General features: G+C 39.7%; 1 protein-coding gene across 1 annotated transcript in view; it reads left to right on the top strand.

Moving 5' to 3' along the window:
* DYNC2H1 (dynein cytoplasmic 2 heavy chain 1) overlaps window positions 1-26,442 on the top strand; it is a 1,178,830-nt gene that overhangs the window by 388,592 nt on the left and 763,796 nt on the right. The window contains exons 48-49 of the mRNA XM_053705582.1: window positions 12,824-12,932; window positions 21,860-21,973. Of these exons, the coding sequence (XP_053561557.1) occupies window positions 12,824-12,932; window positions 21,860-21,973 (223 nt within the window). The remainder of the gene's footprint in view (window positions 1-12,823; window positions 12,933-21,859; window positions 21,974-26,442) is intronic.

Below are 26,442 nucleotides of genomic sequence, written 5' to 3'. Positions count from 1 at the left end.
CTTTGGATGTTGTTAGAGCTTTGAAATATTATGTTGAAGCTACGAAATCTTTCCGTAAGACTTCTAGTCTATTTGTTATCTTTTCCGGTTCTAGGAAAGGCCAGAAAGCTTCTGCCATTTCTTTGGCATCTTGGTTGAAATCTTTAATTCATCTTGCCTATGTTGAGTCGGGTAAAATTCCGCCTCAGAGAATTACAGCTCATTCTACTAGGTCAGTATCTACTTCCTGGGCGTTTAGGAATGAAGCTTCGGTTGACCAGATCTGCAAAGCAGCAACTTGGTCCTCTTTGCATACTTTTACTAAATTCTACCATTTTGATGTGTTTTCTTCTTCTGAAGCAGTTTTTGGTAGAAAAGTTCTTCAGGCAGCGGTTTCAGTTTGAATCTTCTGCTTATGTTTTTTGTTAAACTTTATTTTGGGTGTGGATTATTTTCAGCAGGAATTGGCTGTCTTTATTTTATCCCTCCCTCTCTAGTGACTCTTGTGTGGAAAGATCCACATCTTGGGTAGTCATTATCCCATACGTCACTAGCTCATGGACTCTTGTTAATTACATGAAAGAAAACATAATTTATGTAAGAACTTACCTGATAAATTCATTTCTTTCATATTAACAAGAGTCCATGAGGCCCACCCTTTTTTGTGGTGGTTATGATTTTTTTGTATAAAGCACAATTATTCCAATTCCTTATTTTATATGCTTCGCACTTTTTTTCTTATCACCCCACTTCTTGGCTATTCGTTAAACTGATTTGTGGGTGTGGTGAGGGGTGTATTTATAGGCATTTTAAGGTTTGGGAAACTTTGCCCCTCCTGGTAGGAATGTATATCCCATACGTCACTAGCTCATGGACTCTTGTTAATATGAAAGAAATGAATTTATCAGGTAAGTTCTTACATAAATTATGTTTTTTCAAAGGCGTATGCTTCTCAGGATTCTAATGATAAGATTCAGAGTATGCCGCAGCTTTCTTCCCAAGCGTCCCAAGATTTAATGCCCGCACAAGCAGTGCCCTGTACTTCGGCTCTAGCACCCGCTGGAGTTACCTTAAAGGACATAGCTGCGCTTATGTCTTCTACAATTTCTGATGCGTTATCTGCCTTTCCTATGTTACAAGGCAAACGTAAGAGGAAGGACAACCATGTTGTCAGTGAGGTTTCTGATGCAATGGTGGCAATCTCGGATGTACCCTCCCAGGGAACTGAGTTAGAGGGTATGGAGGTTCTATCAGAAGGCGAAATTTCAGATTCAGAAAGTTCATTACCTTTGACTGATTCAGAGGTTGTATCTTTCAGGTTTAAACTAGAACACCTCTGTGACAAAACCAATCTCGCCACTGTACATTGGAGGGCCTGTTATGGAACATTCTTTGGGCTGGAGGTACATGGGCTTAAGGATACCCAGAGACTGCATGGAAATATGGAATTTTATATGCTGGACACCCCATGTACTTTCATACCTCTGTCTTATGTCTATGTCACCCTGTATCCATAAATACAGGATGGGTACAGGGTGTGAGTGCCCCTTGTGGGAGCAATTGTGACTCTATAAGCAAAGTGGGCATAAAAGACTTTATAGCTAATAAGAACTGTTCCTATATTCTGTAATAAGATGTATTCTATGTATGTTTAAGATCTGATTGTGTCTCAGGAGTCTGTCTGGGTAAACTGATTGTGTCATTGTGTGATTATGTTAACTAGACTGCCCAACATCAGATTGTCTGAGTAAACGTTCTTCCCTAGTTAATTAACTTAATATGTTAATCTGTTTTACCTGTGAATAGACAATTGTTTGATGCATTGTTCATATGTTTGCCTTACTGTTAAACCAATGCCCTTTGTAACCTGAAGCCAGGGTGTATAAATCTGTGTGCTGCCTTCAAATAAAGCAGATATTCTGTTTAAACCTGAAACTGGCTGGGTTGTGAATTGCTGATTGTCTATGCAGGACATTGTTCATCTGGGGTTAACCCTTGGTACACAGTTGGTACCGTAACATTGGTGGCAGCGACGGAATGAACCTTATCGCCCAGAAGAGCAACTACACAAGCCAGTAACCTCAGGAAGAGGGGGATTATTACAATACTGACTAAGATGGAAAAGAGAAAAGTAAATTTTGCAGCTTTTGAAAACTTCCTGGAAACAGAAGGAGAGATTGATGGGTACCTTGCGGATTTTGAGAGGCAATGTGCACTACACAAGGTACCCGCAGAGGACTGGGTCACGATATTATCTGGAAAATTATCCGGCCGGGCCAGAGAGGCTTTTCGGGCCATTCCAGATGAGGAAGTCAGGGATTATAATACTGTAAAAGAGGCTCTGCTCTCCAGGTATGCGGTTACACCGGAGGCATACCGGAGACGGTTCAGAGACACTGTTAAATTAGCTGGAGATTCCTACCTTGAGTGGGCATGTAAGGTGCACCGCACAGCAGCTCACTGGATAGCGGGGTGCCAAGCCATATCTGGGGAAGAGGTGCTGCAGCTATTCCTGTTGGAACATTGCTTCGACAAATTACCCGCAGGAGTTCGAGAGTGGGTTCGGGACCGTAAACCCTCCACCCTGCAGGAAGCGGCTCGCTTGGCAGATGAGTATACGGATGCCCGCAAACTGGACATTGCTACCACTAAGCCCCCTGCTAGAGTGGAGTACAGACCCCCAGTCACCCCAGCAGCTGCCAGTTACCAAACCCCGGCGCACCGCTATACCACACGGCCTCCGGCCACGAACTACCCTCAGAGAGCCCTGTTCAATTCGCGGGGCTACTCACAACCTATTCGGTGCTTTAGATGTAAGCAACTAGGGCACAAAAGACCAGAGTGTCCCCTAAACGCAGCGAACCAAGCGCAGTCCTGGAGAAGACCCGCCGGCGGAATCCCACGTAATCCTCAGCCTGCGGCCCGCTACGTAGAGGCGCAAGAATGCTGGAGCATCCTACATGAGGCAGACCTTGTGCAAGCTGCCCACCGGAATAACCGGCAACTGGTTAAAGTGAATGGGAAGAAGGTCAGTGGTCTACGGGATACTGGTGCTACCATGACCTTGCTTCAAAAGAACTTGGTGTCTGAGAAACAGTACACTGGAGACACTGTGGCTGTGAGGGTAGCAGGGGGCGATGTGTTCAGCCTACCTGTTGCCAGGGTACATTTGGATTGGGGAGTGGGCGCTAGACCTGTGAATGTGGGGGTCCAGAAGGACTTACCTGCTGATGTTCTTCTTGGAAATGACTTGGCCCCCCTTGTTTCTGCCTACGCTCCTATGGGTCCCGCTGATGTTAACTCTGTGACTACCCGTGCCCAGATCCGTGCAGCAGAGACTGACCCACCTGCTGCTAAGCCCCAGGACGCTGAGCTCAGTAAATCTCTATCCGCTATTGATATGTGGAGGTCCCGTTACAATGCGCTGATGAAGGAGAAGAGGAGCGCAGAGGAAAAAGCACGTTTAGAACAGGAATCTCTGCTAGACAAGCTGCACCGACAAACTGCAGAAAACACCAGCTTGAGAGTGGAACATGAAACATTAAAGACAAACTTAGTGACACTGGAGGAGAAGCTGACGCTGGCTCATAGTGAGGTGCAGCAACTCAAGGGCACCCTATGTCAGTATGAAGGGATTGTGGATACCTATAAAGAGCAGGTACAGAAAACTCGTAAAGAAGCTGATGGGATTTTGAAGGACTGTTTGGCCCTGGTCTGGGCACTGAGGAATTTGAACCCTTGTTTGTATGGACAGGAATTCTCTCTCATAACGGGAATACAGATGGATTGTCCCAGCAAACTGACATGCCTACCAGGCGCTCTGGTGGTATATGCCACAGTATATACCCTGGACAGCCGAGCATGACAAACCAGAGGGAGAGGAGTTTGATGGTCCTGTCCCCCAGCAACACGGCTGTTTAGCCAAAGGGGAGACGATTGGTCTCCCCCTCCAGCAGCACAGCTATGTATCCGAAGGGGAGACAGTCGGTCTTCCCCTCCAGCAACCAGGCTCCCACCAGGCTACTTCCATGGTAGTGCTGGCACCCGGGCAGAGTACAGCTGGTCTCTGCCCACCTCGCAACCCACCAATTCAGCGTACCAGTCCCCCACACAGCTGTGGTGAGGCACCTGGACATGGACAAGTTTTCCCCGTACTCAGGTGTAGTAACCATTTATTGTGGGTGGGCTGTACTACTAATTGTGTTTTATGGGTGGGTTGCTGGACTAACCAGGGCACTGACCGGCAGGAGGTCAGATACCCTGTTAGTCTGTTTGGAACAGGGGAGAGATGTGACAAAACCAATCTCGCCACTGTACATTGGAGGGCCTGTTATGGAACATTCTTTGGGCTGGAGGTACATGGGCTTAAGGATACCCAGAGACTGCATGGAAATATGGAATTTTATATGCTGGACACCCCATGTACTTTCATACCTCTGTCTTATGTCTATGTCACCCTGTATCCATAAATACAGGATGGGTACAGGGTGTGAGTGCCCCTTGTGGGAGCAATTGTGACTCTATAAGCAAAGTGGGCATAAAAGACTTTATAGCTAATAAGAACTGTTCCTATATTCTGTAATAAGATGTATTCTATGTATGTTTAAGATCTGATTGTGTCTCAGGAGTCTGTCTGGGTAAACTGATTGTGTCATTGTGTGATTATGTTAACTAGACTGCCCAACATCAGATTGTCTGAGTAAACGTTCTTCCCTAGTTAATTAACTTAATATGTTAATCTGTTTTACCTGTGAATAGACAATTGTTTGATGCATTGTTCATATGTTTGCCTTACTGTTAAACCAATGCCCTTTGTAACCTGAAGCCAGGGTGTATAAATCTGTGTGCTGCCTTCAAATAAAGCAGATATTCTGTTTAAACCTGAAACTGGCTGGGTTGTGAATTGCTGATTGTCTATGCAGGACATTGTTCATCTGGGGTTAACCCTTGGTACACAGTTGGTACCGTAACAACCTCCGCCTGTTACTCAGGGAGGTTTTGGTTACTTTAGACGAAGTCAAGTAAATTTGACAGATATTTTGAAGTTCCTTCTTACTCAGACGTTTTTCCAGTACCTAAACAAACTTCGGAGATCATTTCTAAGGAATGGGAGAGACCAGGTATTCCTTTTTCCCCATCTCCTATTTTCAAGATGATGTTTCCTATAGCGGACGCTATCAGGGAAACTTGGCAGACAGTTCCTAAGGTGGAAGGAGCTATTTCCACCCTAGCCAAGCGGACAACTATTCCCATTGAGGATAGCTGTGCTTTTAAAGATCCCATGGACAAGAAGTTGGAGGGTCTACTTAAAAAGATTTATGTTCACCAGGGTCTGCTATTGCAGCCGGCTGCGTGCATTGCTACTGTCACTAGTGCAGCAGCTTATTGGTTTGATGCTCTGTCAGAGTCTCTCAGAACTGAGACCACTTTTAGAGGAGATCCATGATAGTATTAAAGCTCTAAAGTTAGCTAATGCCTTTATTACAGATGCTTCTCTTCAAATTACTAAATTGGCAGCTAAAAGTTTGGGGTTTTCTATCCTAGCCCGCAGAGCTTTATGGTTAAAGCCCTGGTCTGCGGATGTGTCATCCAAGTCTAAACTTCTGGCAATTCCTTACAAGGGGAAGACCTTGTTTGGACCGGGTCTGAAGGAAATTATCTCTGATATCACAGGAGGAAAGGGTCATCTCCTTCCTCAGGATAAGAGAAGTAAACAGGAAGGGCGACAAAGTAATTTTTGTTCCTTTCGAAATTTCAAAGGAAATTCTTTCTCTTCCTCCTCTAAACAGGAAGGGAACTATTCGTAATCTAAGTCTACTTGGAGACCCAACCAGTCTTGGAACAATAGGAAACAATCCAAGAAGCCTGCTGTTGAATCCAAAATAGCATGAAGGGCAGGCCCCCAATCCAGGACCGGATTTGTTAGGGGGCAGGCTCTCATTCTTCGTTCAGGCTTGGCTTTGGGACGTTCAGGATCCCTGGGCAGTAGAAATAGTGTCTCAGAGATACAAACTGGAATTCAAAAACTTTCCTCCCAGAGGAAGATTTCTTCTCTCAAGATTATCTGCAAACTCGATAAAGAAAGAGGCATTCTTACATTGAGAGACCTCTTTTCCCTGAGAGTAATTGTTCCCGTTCCAGTTCAGGGACAGGATTTTTATTCAAATCTGTTTGTGGTTCCCAAAAAAGAGGGAACCTTCAGACCTATATTAGACCTCAAGAGTCTAAACAAGTTTCTCAGAGTTCCTTCATTCAAAATGGAAACCATTCTTCCATTGATCCAGGAGGGTCAATTTATGATGACAGTGGATTTAAAGTATGCATATCTACATGTTCCTATCCACAGAGATCATCACAAGTTCCTGAGGTTTGCCTTTCTGGACAAATATTTTCAGTGCGTGGCTCTTCCCTTCGGATTGGCCACGGCACCCAGAATTTTCACAAAGGTTCTGGGGTCTCTGCTGGTGGTTTTAAGACCGCAGGGTATTGCGGTGGCACTCTATCTGGACTATATTCTAATCCAGGCGCCATCTTGTCAACAAGCAATATCTCATACCAACGTTGTGCTATCCTTCCTGAGATCTCACGGGTGGAAGGTAAATGTGGACAAGAGTTCCTTAATCCCGAAGACAAGGGTAACTTTCTTGGGAACCCTAATAGATTCTGTTTCTATGAGGATTTTTCTGACAGAGGTCAGGAAATCCCAAATTTTAGGGGCTTGCCGAGCGCTTCAGTCCAATCCTTGACCGTCAGTGGCTCAGTGCATGGAATTAATCGAACTGATGGTGGCGGCAATGGACATCATCCCGTTTGCTGGGTTTCACCTCAGGCCTTTGCAGTTAAACATGCTCAGGCAGTGGAATGGAGATTACGCAGACTTGTCTCCTTGAAAAACCTTGGAACAGGAGAAGAGTGACTCTCTTCGATGATGGTTGTCTCTGGATCATCTATCCCAGGGAACCTGCTTTCACAGACCTTCCTGGGTGATTGTGACAACAGACGCCAGCCTTTTAGGGTGGAGAGCTGTCTGGGGTTCCCTAAAGGCTCAGGGAGTGTGGACTCAGGCAGAGTCTGTTCTTCCTATCAACATCCTGGAACTGAGAGTGATCTTCAATGCTCGCCTGGCCTGGCCTCAGTTGGCTGAGGCCCAATCCATCAGATTCCAGTTGGACAGCATAACGACAGTGGCTTACATCAATCATCAAGGAGGAACGAGGAGTTCCTTAGTGATGACCAAGGTAGCCAAAATAATTCGGTGGGCGGAGGCCCACTTTTGCCATCTTTAAGCGATCCACTTTCCAGGGGTGGACATCTGGGAGGCGGACTTTCTGAGCAGGCAGACTTTTCATCCGGGAGAGTGGGAACTCCATCTGGAGGTGTTCTCCAACCTGATTCTCAAATGGGGTCGGCCGGAGTTGGATCTCATGGTATCTCGTCAGAATGCCAAGCTCCCGAGATACGGGTCGAGGTCCAGGGATCCCCAGGCGGAACTGATAGATGCTCTGGCGGTTCCTTGGTCCTTCAATCTTGCATACCTGTTTCCTCCGTTTCCGCCTCTTCCTCGGGTTATTGCTCGAATCAAGCAGGAGAGGGCACCAGTGATCCTCATTGCTCCTGCTTGGCCTCGCAGAATTTGGTATGCAGATCTGGTGGATATGTCATCCCTGCCACCTTGGAGATTTCCGTTGAGGAAGGACCTTCTCATTCAAGGGCCCTTTCTTCACCCAAATCTAGCTTCTCTTAATCTGACTGCTTGGAGGTTGAACGGTTAATCCTGTCCAAGCGGGGTTTTTCTTATTCGGTCATAGAGACTATGATTCAGGCTCGTAAGCCTGTAACTAGAAAGATTTACCATAAGATATGGCGTAAATATCTTTATTGGTGTGAATCCAAGGGCTACTCATGGAGTAGAGTTAGGATTCCCAGAATTCTGTCTTTTCTCCTAGAGTGTTTGGAGAAGAGTTTGTCGACAAGTTCCCTAAAGGGACAGATTTCTGCCTTATCTATTTTGTTACACAAACGTCTGGCTGAGGTTACAGATGTACAATCTTTTTGTCAGGCCTTGGTTAGAATCAGGCCTGTGTTCAAACTAGTTACTCCTCCATGGAGTCTGAATTTAGTTCTCAAAGTTCTTCAAGGGGCTCTGTTTGAGCCTATGGATTCCTTAGATATTAAGTTGTTATCTTGGAAAGTTTTATTTCTTGTTGCTATTTCTTCAGCTCGTAGAGTGTCTAAGATCTCGGCATTACAATATTCTTCTCCTTACCTTTTCTTCCATTCAGATAAGGTAGTTTTGTGGACTAAGCTAGGTTTCCTTCCTAAGGTTGTTTCAGATAGGAACATTAATCAGGAGATTGTTGTTCCTTCCTTGTGTCCTAATCCTTCTTCTCAAAAGGAACGTTTTTTGTATAATTTGGACGTGGTCCGTTCTTTGAAATTTTATTTACAAGCGACTAAGGACTTTCGTCAGTCGTCTTCTTTGTCACCTTCTCTGGAAAACGTAAGGGTTTTAAAGCTACGGCTACCTCTCTTTCTTTTTGGCTGAAGAGTATCATCTGTTTTGCATACGAGACTGCTGGACAGCAGCCTCCTGAAAGAGTTACGTCTCATTCCACTAGGGCTGTTGGTTCCTCATGGGCATTCAAAAATGAAGCTTCTGTAGAACAGATTTGCAAGGCTGCAACTTGGTCCTCTCTTCACACTTTTTCTAAATTTTACAAATTTGATACTTTTTCCTCGGCTGAGGCTACTTTTGGGCAAAAGGTTCTTCAAGCAGTGGTGCCTTCCGTTTAGGTTCCCTGTCTTGTCCCTCCCTTATCATCCGTGTACTCTAGCTTTGGTATTGTATCCCACAAGTAAGGATGAGAATCCGTGGACTCATTGTGTCTTTAAAAAGAAAAGAAAATTTATGCTTACCTGATAAATTTGTTTCTTTTTGGACACGATGAGTCCAAGGCCTGCCCTGTTCTGAGACAGGTTATTAATTTTTTGTAAACTTCAGACACCTCTGCACCTTGACTTTTCCTTTCTCTTCCTAACTTCGGTCTAATGACTGTAGTGGGAGGGAAGGGAGGAGCTATATATAGCAGCTCTGCTGTGGTGCTCTTTGCCTCCTCCTGCTGACCAGGAGGTGTAATCCCACAAGTAAGGATGGGAATCCGTGGACTCATCGTGTCCAAAAAGAAACAAATTTATCAGGTAAGCATACATTTTCTTTTCTACTACTGTTGAACGCCACCGAAGCGGTAAGCCTCTTGCTATATGTGTCTTGGAAAAGGACTGTTCAAAGTACTTTACTTTACCCTGTGATATCTGCATTTGTGGGACTCTAGATTAGAGTTGTATTCACAAGGGAGCTATGTAAATGGCATTTACACTGATAAAGGTCTTAAAGTTTCATATTTAATTGTAAAAATAAAATAAAATGATAGTTAACTGGGTTCTGGCAGAAAGCTTCCAGTACCTAAGATGGCGGGAATTAGTTAGCAGGGGGAGGGTTAGAGAGCTTTTTGTGAGGGCTCAGGGAGATGGGAAGGTAAGGGGGTAATCCTACACTAAGGAAAATAATAATAATAAAAAAAAGGTGTAAAACTGCATACTGGCAGACTGTCTGCCAGTACTTAAGATGGGGGTGACCAGTGGGTGAGGGAAGAGAGCTGTTTGAGAGGGATCAGGGAGGGGTTGGGAAGTATCAAGTGGGAGGCTAACCTCTACACTAAAGCTAAAATTAACCTTACAAGCTACCTAATTAACCCCATTCACTGCTGGGAATAATAAGTGGGGTGCACAGTTGCAATTAGCGGCCTTCTAATTAGCAAAAAGCAATGGCAAAGCCAAATATGTCTGCTATTTCTGAACAATGAGGATCCCAGAGAAGCTTTTACAATCATTTGTGTCATGATTGAGCAAGCAGTATGTAAATAACTTCAGTGAGAAACCCAACGTTTGTAAAAAATTTAACGTTTTTTTTTTAATTTGATATAATTTGGCAGTGAAATGGTGGCATGAAATATATCAAAATGGGCCTAGATCAATACTTTGGGTTGTCTACTAAAAGAATTATATATAGTTTTGATAGGTAATTAAAAAAACAAGGCCTATTTATCAAAGCGTCAACTGAAAATGCGCTTGAATTCCGCGTCGTAGTTGTCGCGAGATTGATGCGCCATAGTTATCAAAGCCTTAAGATCGGAATAATTTGAAATTTGTGACGTAACATACGATTGTATTCAGATCCGTGGCCGCGATGTTTGGCGAGCGTATTGACGCCCGCGAATGCAACATAGTTGACGCTTTGATAAATAGGTCTCTTAGTCTAAACTGCACGTTCCTTATGGGGTTAATCGCTGATGCCCTTTTCAGTCAGTGCATCTTTTTGTAGGATAGTTTTTATTTTTAAGCAAAAGAGCTTAATCGCTTATGCCCTTTTCAGGGCATTCTTTTTAGGAAAGTTTTTTTTAATTTTAAGCAAAGTTGCTGATTTGTAGGAAAGGGTTTTTTAAAGATAGTTTTTTTATTTTATTTGAGGGGGTTACTTTGGTTTTTGGAATTTTTTATGCAAAAGATAAAATCACTTCAACCAGGACACTGCCGACAATTGTCCATTTCAGGGCAATTTTTAGAGTAAGTTTTAATATTAATATAGGTTGTTGTTTTTTTTTTTTTTTAAGGTGAGCTTTTTTTATTTAAAAGGGGTCTAGGGTAGTTTGTGGTGGGGGTATTGGCGGTTAGGGGTTAATAGGCTAGCGGTAGTTTGCAGTGGGGTATCGGCGGTTAGGGGTAGTTTGCGTTAGGGGTATTGGCTTTATAGGGATTGATAGGCTAGCGGTAGTTTGCAGTGGAGTATTGGCGGGTTGGGGGTATTGGCGGTTAGGGGTAGATTGTGGTTAGGGGGTTAAGTAGTATAGGAATAGTTTGTGGTGGGGGGTTATGTTGCCTTAGGAATATTTCCACCCATTGCGATCCTGCTTTAAACAATGATGTCAGCAGCTACAAATATTTTGCCGGCTTTCTCAACATGGCAACAGATTCCTTTTGAATATGTCGTTGACTTGTGCCACTTTCGAGTGTTGGGGCCTTAGAAAGAATACTATGAAAACAAAGCAAATATTAATAATAGAAGCCAATTGAAAAGTTTTTAGAAAATCTGAATCACAAAATAAAATGTTTGGGTTTCAAGTACATTGTTTCTTGCAGTGACAATAATATAGTGACCATTTAAATTACTGTTAGACTCATGACAGCAGCCTGGCAATGGAATTACAAAGAGCATGTTGTTCTTTACTATTAGGCAATCTGGTTATTTTTTTTAACCGGCTGTAGTAACATTATTTAGTGACCGAGTATGTGCCATTTGGTATTGGTGTTAATAATATTGTATTTCTCCAGTTCCCTGTTGCATACACTCTGAGATTATTTGTATTATTAGCACTAATATTATAATCTAATGTTAATATCAGCCATTCTGCTGTGTTGTATCTAAAGCAAAAACAAGTGATCAAAAACCTGGTGCTAAATGTCGAAACCCCCATGTTGAAAGCTTAAAAGATATTACTTTACTTTTCATTTAAAAAGATCAGATGCATTTTTGCTGGCATCACCATCAACTTGCAATTATTTGTTAGCAGCTAATACATGCTAGCTTACCACTTTCTCTGTACACCTGCCTCTCCATTTGCAAGCCAGTTTAAAGCTCAGGTGAAATGTAAATAATCTGCTCTTAAGTTCACACTGATACATATATATTCATATTTAAATATCTTCTCATCCCCCAGCTTACCCTCTATAACTCTGTAACTACAACTTTCTGTTCTCCACAGCCACATTATCCAACACTGATCCAGCTCAATGTATCCACAGCCCTCAAACTAATTTTCCTGTCCCTGAATTTTTCTCCCATTGCAATGAACACCCTAACTAGAATACCGCCTACCACTCTATAATTCATGCACCCAACCTGCAAAAAAAAAAAAAAACTACCTATGAATCCTCCTAGGGGAAATACAACACCTATAATGTCTGTATTATAAAAAATCCCCTACACAACCCACCCCAGCACCCAACGGCCCTCCCTCAGAAAACAATCAGAGTAACCCACCAGCATTCTAGAGTCAACCACTGTAAAAACAAGACTGAATGCATGGGACCTCTCTTTGTTTTTATTTGTGACTTAATTTACAGTACTACAATATCTGGGTTACCTTGGGTGATGGGGGTGGGCAGGCATGATTTTTACATGATGGGAGTGGCACAATAGCATCATGATTTCTGTAGGATCTATAGGTGTAAGGGGCCCTACAGTGTGTGGGGGTTTGCAGTTAGGGTTAAAACATAAGTGTGTGATGGGGGGAGATCAGAGAATCCTCTAAATTTGTAGATTTACTGTATAGGAACCAATGTATAGTGAGTGTAGAGGGCTTTTATTATTATTGTGTCTGGGTTCAGACAGGCCATATGGGTGGTATTTACTGTGCCTTGTAGGTTATACATTTTTAACCCTTAGACATACTGCAGGCTGGTTTAACTGCACTTACAAGACTTTGTTGTGTGCAGAAAGAGGACTTGGCAGTATAACAAAATGTTATCTATGATTATGCCCATAGACGGACAGTAGGGCTTGATTGTTCTTCACAGCAATAATTTCTGTTGTTGTTACTCTTTAACTACAAGAATGCACTAATTTATTCTGTTGTCATAATTCCTGTTTGTTCTAGATGTCCTATGTGATATAAAGTTGGTAATATTAGCTACTTTCACTGGTCATATTTAGTTAATAAACTATGATACATCCATGATATCATTACTTTATTTTGTTTCCTAAAATAAGCTCATCATATTTCTTTAGGTCATGCAGATGGCTGGCATTGATGGACAGCAAGTGGTGTTACTTCTTGAAGACTATCAGTTTGTGCAACCAACATTTTTAGAAATGATCAATAGCCTTCTGTCGTCTGGTATGTTAAAAATATATTCATGTGTATCAGTTAAAACTTAGAGTTGACATATATCATATTTATCATGTTTAAGTATTTTAATTGTTTCTTAGCGTTTTATTTTGCACTAAAGAAAACATGAACAAAACCAGCAATATGAAACATATTATAATTGGAATAATTTAATATTTACAATCCAAGTGACATTCTTACTTAAAGTGATTGTAAACTTTATTATTTCAACAATATTTGTAATAACAAAAGTAAATGATGAGCATTTTCATTGATCTAAATCAATGTAGAGGCTAAATTATATAAATAATTTCCCTTTCATTTTGTTATAAATTCCTCCGTGCCTCTGCCCGCAACCCATAGTCTATTTCTGTGTAAAACGATGAATTATGCTGTAGCCAATCGTAATGCGCCCCTTTTGGCATCCAACAAGTTAATAATAGCACCCCTGGTTTTGACGCCAAAGGGGGCGCGTCACGATTGGCTGCAACATGATTAAATATTAATATGAATATGCATGTATGTGTAGATGTATATATGTGTGTGTGTATATATATATATATATATATATATATATATCAATGTAAATATTTGCATAGGAAATTAGCAGATCTAGGCAAGATTCCCCGCTTGCTTTCCCAGAAATACCTCATATACAATGTTACCAATGCACAAGAGAATTCTGGGTAAGATATGCAAATTAGATATGCAAATTCTCAGTTTTTTTGCTTCAAAATACTGTTTTAACACAGCTATCATTTTAACAGGATTATTGCAGAAAACCAGAAATCACTTACTAGACAGCCTGTTTCGTTCTTTTTGGAACTCATCAGTAGGAGATAGATTTCTGGTTGCTGCATTGGTAAAGCTATTACATGGAGGATGAGACATGGAGGATTTTAATTTCAGTTTTTTATCTCCCCCCATAATTTTAATGAATTTTGGTTTAACCTTGAAAATAGCTTGACCAATACAGCAACCAGAAATCTATCGCCTACTGATGAGTTCCAAAAAGAACGAAATAGGCTGTCTAGTGAGTGATTTCTGGTTTGCTGCAATAATCCTGTTAAAAGGATAGCTGTGTTAAAACAGTATTTTGAACCAAAAAAACTGAAAATTTGCATATCTAATTTGCATATCTTACCCAGAATTCTCTTGTGCATTGGTAACATTGTATATGAGGTATTTCTGAGAAAAAGCAAGCGGGGAATCTTGCCTAGATGTGCTAATTTCCTATGCAAATATTTACATTGATTAAATTATGAGACATGGAGGATTTTAATTTCAGTTTTTTAACTCCCCCATAATTTTAATGATTTATATTTATATATATATATATATATATATATATATATATATATATATATATATATATATATATATATATATATATAGTCCAGAATGAAAGGCACTCACCGGGTCTTTAGTGTCAGACAAATTCTTTATTAAGGTGACGTTTTGGGGTCTCCCCGGTCCTCAAACCAACATAAATAAAATCAACATTGCTTACCTAACTTAAATAGACCCGTATCCCCCACCTGCGGCACAGCCAGCATTGTACTGGAAGTCCTGGCAACCACGTGTTAGTCACAAGTCATCGGTTGTCACAGTAACCGGGAAGCAACTCTGCGATCTGCTGTGAATTCTACCAAGGGCAAACCTTAAAAACAAAAACAATTATATATACGGCAATACCAAACTGGAAAGGAGGACAGGATCATAATAATGCTTTAACAAACAATACAATCGTCAGTGTATTTATCTCATATGATGAAGGCTAACCAATGACACTAGAGGGGCATGGCCTAACGCAGCCAATCCAAACATAGATAAATATAAACATATCTATGCACATGTCCTAAGTCGGCCGCTCTGGTATAACCTCCTAAGATGCAATATCTTTGTCATGGTACACAGAAAAGGCACAACTCGATGCCAATTATTATCCGTATTATCAACAACAGAAATCTCCATGACAGGGTGCTCAAATATGGACAATAATTAAATAGAGTAGGTATGTCTCATGCATCTAAAAAACATTATCATGATCAACTATAACAGTGTGTTAAGCACATAGATAAAGCAAAACATAAATAAACATTTACAAAATATTTACATAAATATATCCGCCTGTATAACAGAGCCTATTACTTGTAAATTCTCAAATACAGGCTACTCTGCATACAGGCAGGAAAAACACTAAGCTAAAAAGCATTCTAAAATTATTTACTAATACAGCTACGGTTTTTCAGAAGATTTCTCAAAAGATTTGTGTATACCTGAACAGAAACAATTTAGATTACCTAATTCCAATAGTCTACGAATATCTACACCTAACTGGGGTCTGCATGAAATACTTTTTTTTCTCTCATTGAACTCCTGTCTAAACCAGACAGATATGTGGAATATATGAATAATTTTCTCTCATAGAGATGGTAGGGGACTCTTCATAGGAAACAATGCCAGTCAAGGTGGACATTTAGTCCTTGTGGTGCCATAGTGCCCAGTTCATATATCCATCTCGCCTCACGCTGAAGTAGCATCTTGGCACAATCACCTCCCCTGGTAGGTGGCGGTATGTGGTCAATGATTATGTATTTTAAGTCAGAGACTTTATGCTTCGTTTGAGTAAAGTGCCTGGCTACTGGCTGTTCAGAGGTCCCTTTATCCAAGACTGTCCTAATGGCGGACCTATGGTTCGCCATTCTGGTCAGTAGATCGTCCACAGTCTTCCCAACATAAAAAAGGTAGCATACACAGTGCAGAAGATAGACTATATATTGGGTAGTGCATGTCATTGAATTGCTGTCTAAACCAGAGAGATATGTGGAATATATTAATCATGTTCTCTCATAGAGATGGTAGGGGACTCTTCATAGCAAACAATGCCAGTCAAGGTGGACATTTAGTCCTTGTGGTGCCATAGTGCCCAGTTCGTATATCCATCTTGCCTCACGCTGAAGTAGCATCTTGGCACGATAACCTCCCCTGGTAAATGGCGGTATGTGGTTAATGATTATGTATTTTAAGTCAGAGACTTTATGCTTGGCTTGAACAAAGTGCCTGGCTACCGGCCGTTCAGAGGTCCCTTTTTCCAAGGCGGTCCTAATGGCGGACCTATGGTTTGAAGGAGTGTGGGAAAATAGTGCGCTGGTGAAATAACGTATCAAACCCCTTACAGTGTTTTTAGATCCTTCAGTCTAAAAGTAATGTGTCGTGAAAAAAGGAGAGGTTTTGTAAGGGCGCTAATAGCTGAAGATACTTTTGTGAAATTAGCTAAAGATACTTGTGTGAAATTTGTGTGAAATTATTATCTGTAATGGATATCAGTGATAAATCTTTAGAGTATTGATAAAGTCAGATCAGAAAAGTTTCTAAAAGACAAATTATTATCTGTAATGGATATCAGTGATAAATCTTTAGAGTATTGATAAAGTCAGATCAGAAAAGTTTCTAAAAGACAAGTGGTTTATTGATTACAATATGATTAAAAAGATTTTTTAGAGACGTCTCTAGTACAATTCGATCAGAAAAAGTTAAAAAACATGAAAATAAAAGTAGTACTGATTAGTACTTCATGAGAAATATTAGTTTACTGCTTATTTTATTGGTCACTCGAAAAATATCTACTGTGATGTGACTAAGCAATTTGCCAAGATTTCTCGTGAGTATTTCAGAGTTCATAGGATTACACATAAACTTCCATTTAAAATTCACATATCAACTTGATAAAACTTGTGTAAAAAATGGGGCTTAAAGTAGAGCTGTGCATAAGAAAAAATATTATATAAAGTTGTATCTTTGTACCAAATTAGATCAGGCCTTTGTATTAGTTTCACAGCAAACTTTCAGAAATAATTATCATGTCCATATGTATGAACCAAGAGAAATGTCCAGTAATCTTATATTGCAAGTATCTTAAGATTGCAGTTTGCAACTCTCATACAGATGGTACCTTATCGTATGCGTGAACAAAAGCAGGGTATCCTGTGCGTCCTGCGGCTCGGTTCTTCTGACAGTGTCCTCGTGTTGTTGGCGTCTGACGTCACACCCGATGTGTGGGGGCTTGTCTTGCGTCTGCCAATCACTGCTTAGACAATTGTAAATATGCAGAATACCTTCTTGCATCCGATACTAGGTATGCAAATTTCTTCTTATTTCTGATACTTAGTACTTATTAGGTACCGGTCAGCGGAGATGTATCTGATGAAGATAAATTCACCTGCACTTAGTGCTGTTCGCACGCAGGTTCCAATGATGTTTCTCTTTAGTGTCCTTTATTAACAATCAACCCGGGTTGGTTCATTCGGCTCAAATAATAGTGGAGTCAAGTATGCAGTCTTTAACTTCTACGCGTTTCACTCCCTCCAGGAGCTTTATCAAGAATCCACTATTTTTTGAGCCGAATGAACCAACCCGGGTTGATTGTTAATAAAGGACACTAAAGAGAAACATCATTGGAACCTGCGTGCGAACAGCACTAAGTGCAGGTGAATTTATCTTCATCAGATACATCTCCGCTGACCGGTACCTAATAAGTACTAAGTATCAGAAATAAGAAGAAATTTGCATACCTAGTATCGGATGCAAGAAGGTATTCTGCATATTTACAATTGTCTAAGCAGTGATTGGCAGACGCAAGACAAGCCCCCACACATCGGGTGTGACGTCAGACGCCAACAACACGAGGACACTGTCAGAAGAACCGAGCCGCAGGACGCACAGGATACCCTGCTTTTGTTCACGCATACGATAAGGTACCATCTGTATGAGAGTTGCAAACTGCAATCTTAAGATACTTGCAATATAAGATTACTGGACATTTCTCTTGGTTCATACATATGGACATGATAATTATTTCTGAAAGTTTGCTGTGAAACTAATACAAAGGCCTGATCTAATTTGGTACAAAGATACAACTTTATATAATATTTTTTCTTATGCACAGCTCTACTTTAAGCCCCATTTTTTACACAAGTTTTATCAAGTTGATATGTGAATTTTAAATGGAAGTTTATGTGTAATCCTATGAACTCTGAAATACTCACGAGAAATCTTGGCAAATTGCTTAGTCACATCACAGTAGATATTTTTCGAGTGACCAATAAAATAAGCAGTAAACTAATATTTCTCATGAAGTACTAATCAGTACTACTTTTATTTTCATGTTTTTTAACTTTTTCTGATCGAATTGTACTAGAGACGTCTCTAAAAAATCTTTTTAATCATATTGTAATCAATAAACCACTTGTCTTTTAGAAACTTTTCTGATCTGACTTTATCAATACTCTAAAGATTTATCACTGATATCCATTACAGATAATAATTTGTCTTTTAGAAACTTTTCTGATCTGACTTTATCAATACTCTAAAGATTTATCACTGATATCCATTACAGATAATAATTTCACACAAATTTCACACAAGTATCTTTAGCTAATTTCACAAAAGTATCTTCAGCTATTAGCGCCCTTACAAAACACCTCCTTTTTTCAGGACCTATGGTTTGCCATTCTGGTCAGTAGATTGTCCATAGTCTTCCCAACAGAAAAAAGGCTGCATACACAGTGCAGAAGATAGACTATATATTGGGTAGTGCATGTCACCCTGTGCTTTATGTTGAACCTTCTATTTGAGTAGGGATGTCCAAAGGTGTTCCCAGTCAGGAGGCCTCCACAGGTTGTGCAGCTCAAACAGCGAAAGCACCCCGGTTTGGCTTTAAGCCAGGTCTCATTAGTATAGCATTTTCTGGGGTCTGATTGTATTAGTTGGTCCCTCTGTGACCTTGCCCTCCGATATCCAATCCTTGGTGGAGGTGTCCCATATAGAGGTAGATCTTTGTCTGTATTTATCATTGCCCAATTCTGTCTCAGACTATCAACCAGAGCATGTTTGTCAATGTCGAAGGTAGTAGTAAAAGTCAATCAGTTGTCATCCCTTTCACCTTTCTTTGGTTGTAATAGACTCTGTTGGCTGTCCTTCAGTACATCCTGCTTAATTTCATGCAAGTGTCTATTGTTATATCTCCTTGTTAGGAATCTTTGTTCCATCACATCCAGTTGTTGTACCATAAAGGATTGGTCCGAGTTGTTCCTGACAGTGTGTTTAAATTGGGAAATCGGTAATGCTTTTTTTTAGTGCCGGAGGATGACAACTCTGTGCATGGAGGAGAGAGTTTTTATCTGTTTTCTTAGTAAAGAGAGTCGTCTGTAGGCATCCATCCTTCTTAAACATACTCAGATCGAGGAAATGAACAGTGTTTTTACTGTATGCCATTTTGAATTTCAGAGACGGGTGTGCTTCATTAAGCAGCTCAAACCAACGCTGAAGCTCTTCCTCAGTACCCTGCCAAAGCATGAACAGGTCGTCAATATATCTCCTAAACACTGTTACTCGTTCGTCCCGAGAAAAGAGTAGTGCCTACCGTCTCAAACTTGGCCATGAAAAGATTGGCATAGGGGAGTGCCACATTTGAGCCCATGGCCGTTCCAGCTATTTGCAAGAAATACTCTTTCTCGAATTGAAAGTAATTCATTTCCAGACAAGCTGTGAGTAGTTCCTTTATCGTGTCAACAGGTGGACCGACATATGGGTATCGTGCAAGTTGTCTGATGACAGCCTCTATTCCTTCCGCATGAGGTATGACCGTATAAAGGCTGGTTACATCTAATGTAACCAGCAGAGTTTCGTCAGTAATCATAGGTATCTGTTTGAGGGTGTTGATCATGGATCCAGAATCCAACATAAATGTATCCATATTCCACACCAGAGATTGTAATAGGAGATCTAGGAAAGTGACAGTAGGTTGGAGGGATAGACCCTATAGCAGATACTATGGGTCTTCTCGGTGGTGTTTGAACGCTCTTATGAATTTTTGGTATTATATATATAACTGGTATTCTTTAAAATTCCACAGTCATATATGCTTTCATATCTTTATCCAATCAGTCCATGTCATACATATGTTGCAACATGATGTCTAGCTTCTTTTTGAAGAGCATAGTAAGGTCACCACTAAGTCTTCTGTATGTATCCTGGTAATTTAACTGTTGCATCATTTCGGTGCGATACTGTATGTAGTCCTGGACCACTATTGCTCTGCCTTTGTCGGCCTCCCTCAATATAATAGAGGTGTCCTCCTAGAGGTTTCTTAGGGCAATTTCTTCTTTAGTAAGATTATGTCTATACAGACCTCTTTGTTTGTGAAGTTTAGTCAAATCTTGTAAGACTAATCTTTAAAATGTCTTTATAGTGGGGTTGTAGCTAACTGGGTCAAACATGCTTTTTTTCTTCAGTGTCCTCTCTGGTTTTTCTTCACAATTCTGGAAATATTCTTTTAATCTTAACGTCCTGATGAATTTCTGGATGTCGACGAAAAGGTTGAATTCGTTGCATTTGGTTGTTGGTATAAAAGATAACCTTTTATTAAAGGGACACTGAACCCAATTTTTTTCTTTTGTGATTCAGATAGAGCATGACATTTTAAGCAACTTTCTAATTTACTCCTATTATCAAATGTTCTTTATTCTCTTGGTATCTTTATTTGAAATGCAAGAATGTAAGTTTAGATACCGGCCCATTTTTGGTAAACAACCTAGGTTGTCCTTGCTGATTGGTGGATAAATTCATCCACCAATCAAAAACTGCTGTCCAGAGTCTGAATCAAGAAAAAAGCATAGATGCCTTCTTTTTATATAAAGATAGCAAGAGAACGAAGAAACATTGATAATAGGAGTAAATTAGAAAGTTGCTTAAAATTGCATGCTCTATCTGAATCACGAAAGAAAAAGTTTGGGTTCAGTGTCCCTTTAAGGACACTTATTTCATCTGTAGAAAGCACACGTTGACTGAGGTTTACCACTAAGTTCTCATTAAGCGTCCCCTTCTCGGGGTCTGGGTGGCCTGGGTGCACCCCGGGCAGAAGTACATTTAATCTTTTGTTCCTGAGAGTGCTGCACCACCACTGATTTATATATATATATGGATAAATATTGTACCAAAATACCATTTTGTGTGTGTGTGTGTGTGTGTGTGTATGTATGTATATATATATATATATATATATAAATAAAATATTCTGCTATGTGAAGAACATTGGAATGTGATATCGGGTTAGTGTACTTGAGAATATGTGACCATGTTTGCATGTGAGTAGGTTTTTTTTTTTTTTACACTTTTTTTTGCTTCATTGACTTCTATGTGGGAATACTTTATCGCTTGTGCAATATTCTAAGTTTTGTGTGCATCGGTTTAGCAAAAACTATTTATTTTCTTCTTGTAATATTAGCGCATGCAAAAAACTTCTAGCGGAGTTAGTGCTAGAGCTAGAGCTTTAAATACTGGCCCAAAATCATTTGTATGGGATTACTAAATCCTTTATTTTTCTTGAAAATGTTCACTATACATGTAATATACAGAATAATACTTTTTATCATTCTATTCCCAAAAGTTACATAAATGACTGACATGCTTATACATTCCAATAAAAACATCAAAATGTGTCAATGATCTTAAAGGGACATTGTAATTGAAAAATGACATGCTCTAATCCGTTAGACTCTGCAGTACTGTGCGTTAATCCCTGCAATGATGTTAAACACACAGTAGAAATACTGATCGGGACTCTCGGTGCACTGCTGGCCCTGAGCGGAAAACGCCACTGATCTAATCACCAGTGTAAGTGGCACATCTTGTTGGTGTGACTAGCTCTGCTGATTGGATCAGTGACAAATTTCTCTCGGGACCAGCAGTGCACTCCACTGCAGGGATTAAACACGTAGTACTGCAGGGTCTTAAAACTTCATGCCTTAACCTATTAGAGCATGCAATTTTTCCATTATAATGGCCCTTTAATTTTGCCATCAGTATTGATCTTCTTGTGTGCTGTAAACCCCTTTTACAATAAGTATTTTTTTCTGTGTATATATTGCATATAGGTGAAATTCCTGGGTTATATACTATAGAAGAGTTGGAACCTCTATTGTCTCCATTGAAAGACCAGGCATCTGAGGATGGATTTACAGGACCACTTTTGGGGTATTTTACCTCCAGTAAGTAAAAAAAAAGTTTAACTAAAGTTTCTAAAGGTCAGTTTTAATAAGCCATGATTAATCTTCATGGGTTTTTTAAATCTTGTTTTTGTTGTATTATGTAGTTATAATAATAATAGTGAATAGTAGTACAAGATTTACATTTTCACACTTGTTTAAGGGGTATGGTGTCTCTAGGTACGCCTTCTGAGACGTGAAAGGAAAAAAAAGATAAAGGAATATTACGTTTGCAGCTAATACACTATACAGGCTTTTTCTTTCTTTCACACTTATTGTATTTGTGGGTGCATGGCCTCTGACTTCTGCTGCAGGTAGAATCAACTCCCAGAAGTCTGAGGACGTGGGCACTATACCTCCCCTTTCTGCTTGAGCTAGTTTAGTTCCTGCTAATGTAGGCTAAGTTGCAGCTCTGCTCCAGCAAGAATTTTTATTTTTTATTTTCTTGCAGATTTGTAAAGGTTCTTTATTTTTAGGCGGGGACATGTGAGTATGTCTTTAGTGTCCAACAACCTGGTCAGTTAAAGGTCCATTATATTTGTTTTGTAATAAAAGGGTTAATAAAAGGTTTAGTGTGTGCATCAAATGTCATTAATATATACCTATTAAATGTGTATCACTGTTGTAAAGATATTAGTCTTACAAATTTATATCCCTTCCACTGCCCATTGAAATTGCTGATTCTGCTTCCAATAATGCTCCGAGTCGTACGACCGATATGGAAGTCGTAGCCTGTGCATTACAGCCTTCATCTAGCTCCTCACAGCTTCTGCAAAGAAGTGCAGATGGCAAAGTGTCACTCAAAAGCTGAGGTTGCTACATTTAGCCACCAATCAGCAAGCACTACCCAGGGTGCTGACTTCAAAATGGGCCGACTCCTAAGCTTAGATGCCTGCTTTTCAAATAAAGATAGCAAGAGAATGAATAATAATTGGTAATAGGACTAATTAAAAAGTTGCCTAAAATTGCATGCTCTACCTGAATTATGAAAGAAAAAAATGGGTTTAGTATCACTTTAAAAGAAAAGTGAAATATAATATAAAAAAGAAGAATAGACATGTAAACTCAAAGCTAAATGAGGCTTACCAGATACCAATATATTCTGGAAACTCGAGAAGTACCGATGATTCCAAATCCACACAGAATATTAAACAGAATGCTAAATTGTCTACCTTCTTTTATTTGGAGAAGTGTTGTCTGAAGAAAAAAAAAAAAAAAGATTTGTTGTATAGTAGGGTGGTAAGAAAAGGACAATATTTTGAAATACCCTTGTTGCTTTTTTTAATAACTATTTTTCATTTTTCAGCGGATTAAAAAATAGTTTGCAATCTCTATCATGACCCAGCCATCACTGATCTCTTATATTTAGTATAGTATATATATATATATATATATATATATATATATATATATATAAGTATTACAAAAAGTGCAGGGTTCACAGCACTAAATATGCAAATATTTAATGAAGCATACAGACAAGTAAATATGCAACGTTTTGGGCTCACACGCCCTTAATCATGCAAGGTTCACTAGTACATCTGTTACCTTTATGGTACAAATCCACCAATCAACATACACCAATAGTTAACTATATACTAAACATGTTTGCTAAACATCATATACCACCATCTAGTGGAAACATTTCACATTACTTATCTGTATGCTTCATTAAATGTTTGCATATTTAGTGCTGTGAGCCCTGTACTTTTTATTATACTGTTTAGGGGCTTGAGCTGTAGCCCAGCGTGCACTACCCAGAGGGGAAGATCAGGTTCTGAGCTATGTTTGAAAAATCCTATTATATTTTAAGTAACTATCAAATCCTCCTATAGAGTGACCCAGAGTTTACTATCTAAAAATGCTAAGTAAATGAGTAGCATAATAATAGTGCCTGCCACAACTTGTATAAATAGTTGTTTTTTTTTTGTTTGTTTTTTTCATTTATGTTTATTCCCCCTGCATATACTGATAAAATAATTTATTTCTGAAGTTTACAAAGCTTGTTGGGATTGGATTATGGGCAGCTTAAAAAATAGTTTATACAATAAACTCAAATGGGTAAAGTGCATAGTTAATGTCAGTTTCTGAGTCTCACTGCACTTCTGATCCTGAGCTAAACACAGCCACTCACTCAGGGGGCAGCATATGTTCGTAGGTGCCAATAAGCAGCCATGTTCAGCTCAAAATTGGCAGAGTGCTACTGATCAGAAAACTACTTTTAAGTGATGATAAAGTTAGTGTCTCTTAACAATATGTATGTAATCAGTCTGCATAAATATGTATAATAGGTCAGCAGTGGTGGTAAGGAATCCTAACATCGGTACGGATTTAACCATTTTAGGAGGGGTAGATCAACTGAATAGTGACATTAAAGGACTGGTCAAATAAGTGGGATCTGAGATTTTATATTATCAAGAGCAAAATTATGCAAATAGGATCCAAAAACTCAAAGGTCAATTACAGTCTCAATGGTACATTACTGACTGTAACTAAAGAGGATCAGGACTTCGGAATTTCACATTATTTAAAATGTGATACTCAATGCAGCAGTGCAGCCAGTAAGGCCAGTCAAATACTTGGCTGCATTGGGATAGGTATTAGTAGCAGAAATAGAAAGGTTCTTATGCCACTTTACAGATCATTAGTTAGGCCAAATCTGGAACACTGTGTACAGTTTTGGAGACCATATCTTCAGAAAGATATACATAAACTAGAAACTACCCAAAGGAGTTCTACTAAAATGGTACATAGTCCTAAATATGAAACACACAAACAAAGACTATATGACCTAAGTATGTATAGTTTAGATGAGAGAAGGGAAAGAGGTGACATGATAGAAACCGTCAAATATATTAAGGGACTTAATAAAGTGGAATCTGAAAGCATTTTCCACAAAAAACAAATACTAATACAAGGGGTTATAGAAGAGATAAGGTAATTAAATGTTAATTTCTTCTGTTAAGTGTGATCAGTCCACGGGTCATCATTACTTCTGGGATATTACTCCTCCCCAACAGGAAGTGCAAGAGGATTCACCCAGCAGAGCTGCATATAGCTCCTCCCCTCTACGTCACTCCCAGTCATTCTCTTGCACCCAACGACTAGATAGGATGTGTGAGAGGACTATGGTGATTATACTTAGTTTTATATCTTCAATCAAAAGTTTGTTATTTTAAAATAGCACCGGAGTGTGTTATTACCTCTCTGGCAGAGTTTGAAGAAGAATCTACCAGAGTTTTACTATGATTTTAGCCGGAGTAGTTAAGATCATATTGCTGTTTCTCGGCCATCTGAGGAGAGGTAAACTTCAGATCAGGGGACAGCGGGCAGATGAATCTGCATAGAGGTATGTAGCAGCTTTTATTTTCTGACAATGGAATTGATGAGAAAATCCTGCCATACCGATATAATGTCATGTATGTATACTTTACACTTCAGTATTCTGGGGAATGGTACTTCACTAGAATTACACTGTAAGAAGTACATAAAGCTTTTTAATAAATAAGAAATTATGTTTAACGTTTTTGCTGGAATGTAAAATCGTTTTCATTTGCTGAGGTACTGAGTGAATAAATGTTTGGGCACTATTTTTCCACTTGGCAGTTGCTTAATCTTTTTTCTGACAGTTTCTGTTCTCTCTCACTGCTGTGTGTGAGGGGGAGGGGCCGTTTTTTGGCGCTTTTGCTACGCATCAGAAATTTCAGTCAGCAGCTCATTGTATTTTCTGCATGATCCGGTTCATCTCTACAGAACTCAGGGGTCTTCAAAACTTATTTTGAGGGAGGTAATTTCTCCCAGCAGAGCTGTGAGATTATAGTTGACTGAGATAAAAAACGTTTATTCTGTAATTTTTTCCTGCTTTCAGAATTAGTTGTCTTTTGCTAATGGGATTAAACCTTTGCTAAAGTTGTGTTATTTACAAGGATTGAGGCTATAACTGTTTCAATTTATTAATTTTCAACTGTCATAGATCTTCTGTGCTTCTTAAAGGCACAGTACGTTTTTAATAATATTCTAATAGAATTGTATTCCAAGTTACAAGTTTATTTGCTAGTGTGTTAAACATGTCTGATTCAGAGGAAGATACCTGTGTCATTTGTTGCAATGCCAAAGTGGAGCCCAATAGAAATTTAAGTACTAACTGTATTGATGCTACTTTAAATAAAAGTCAATCTGTACAAATTGAACAAATTTCACCAAACAACAAGGGGAGAGTTATGCCGACTAACTCGCCTCACGTGTCAGTACCTGCATCTCCCGCTCGGGAGGTGCGTGAGATTGTAGCGCCGAGTACATCTGGGCGGCCATTACAAATCACATTACAGGATATGGCTACTGTTATGACTGAAGTTTTGGCTAAATTACCAGAACTAAGAGGTAAGCGTGATCACTCTGGGGTGAGAACAGAGTGCGCTGATAATATTAGGGCCATGTCAGACACTGCGTCACAGGTGGCAGAACATGAGGAC

Source organism: Bombina bombina, chromosome 3 (assembly GCF_027579735.1).
Source record: "Bombina bombina isolate aBomBom1 chromosome 3, aBomBom1.pri, whole genome shotgun sequence".
Classification (NCBI taxonomy): domain Eukaryota; kingdom Metazoa; phylum Chordata; class Amphibia; order Anura; family Bombinatoridae; genus Bombina; species Bombina bombina.
The sequence above is the reverse complement of the archived record's forward strand: the minus strand, read 5'-3'. Positions and strand labels throughout refer to the sequence as shown.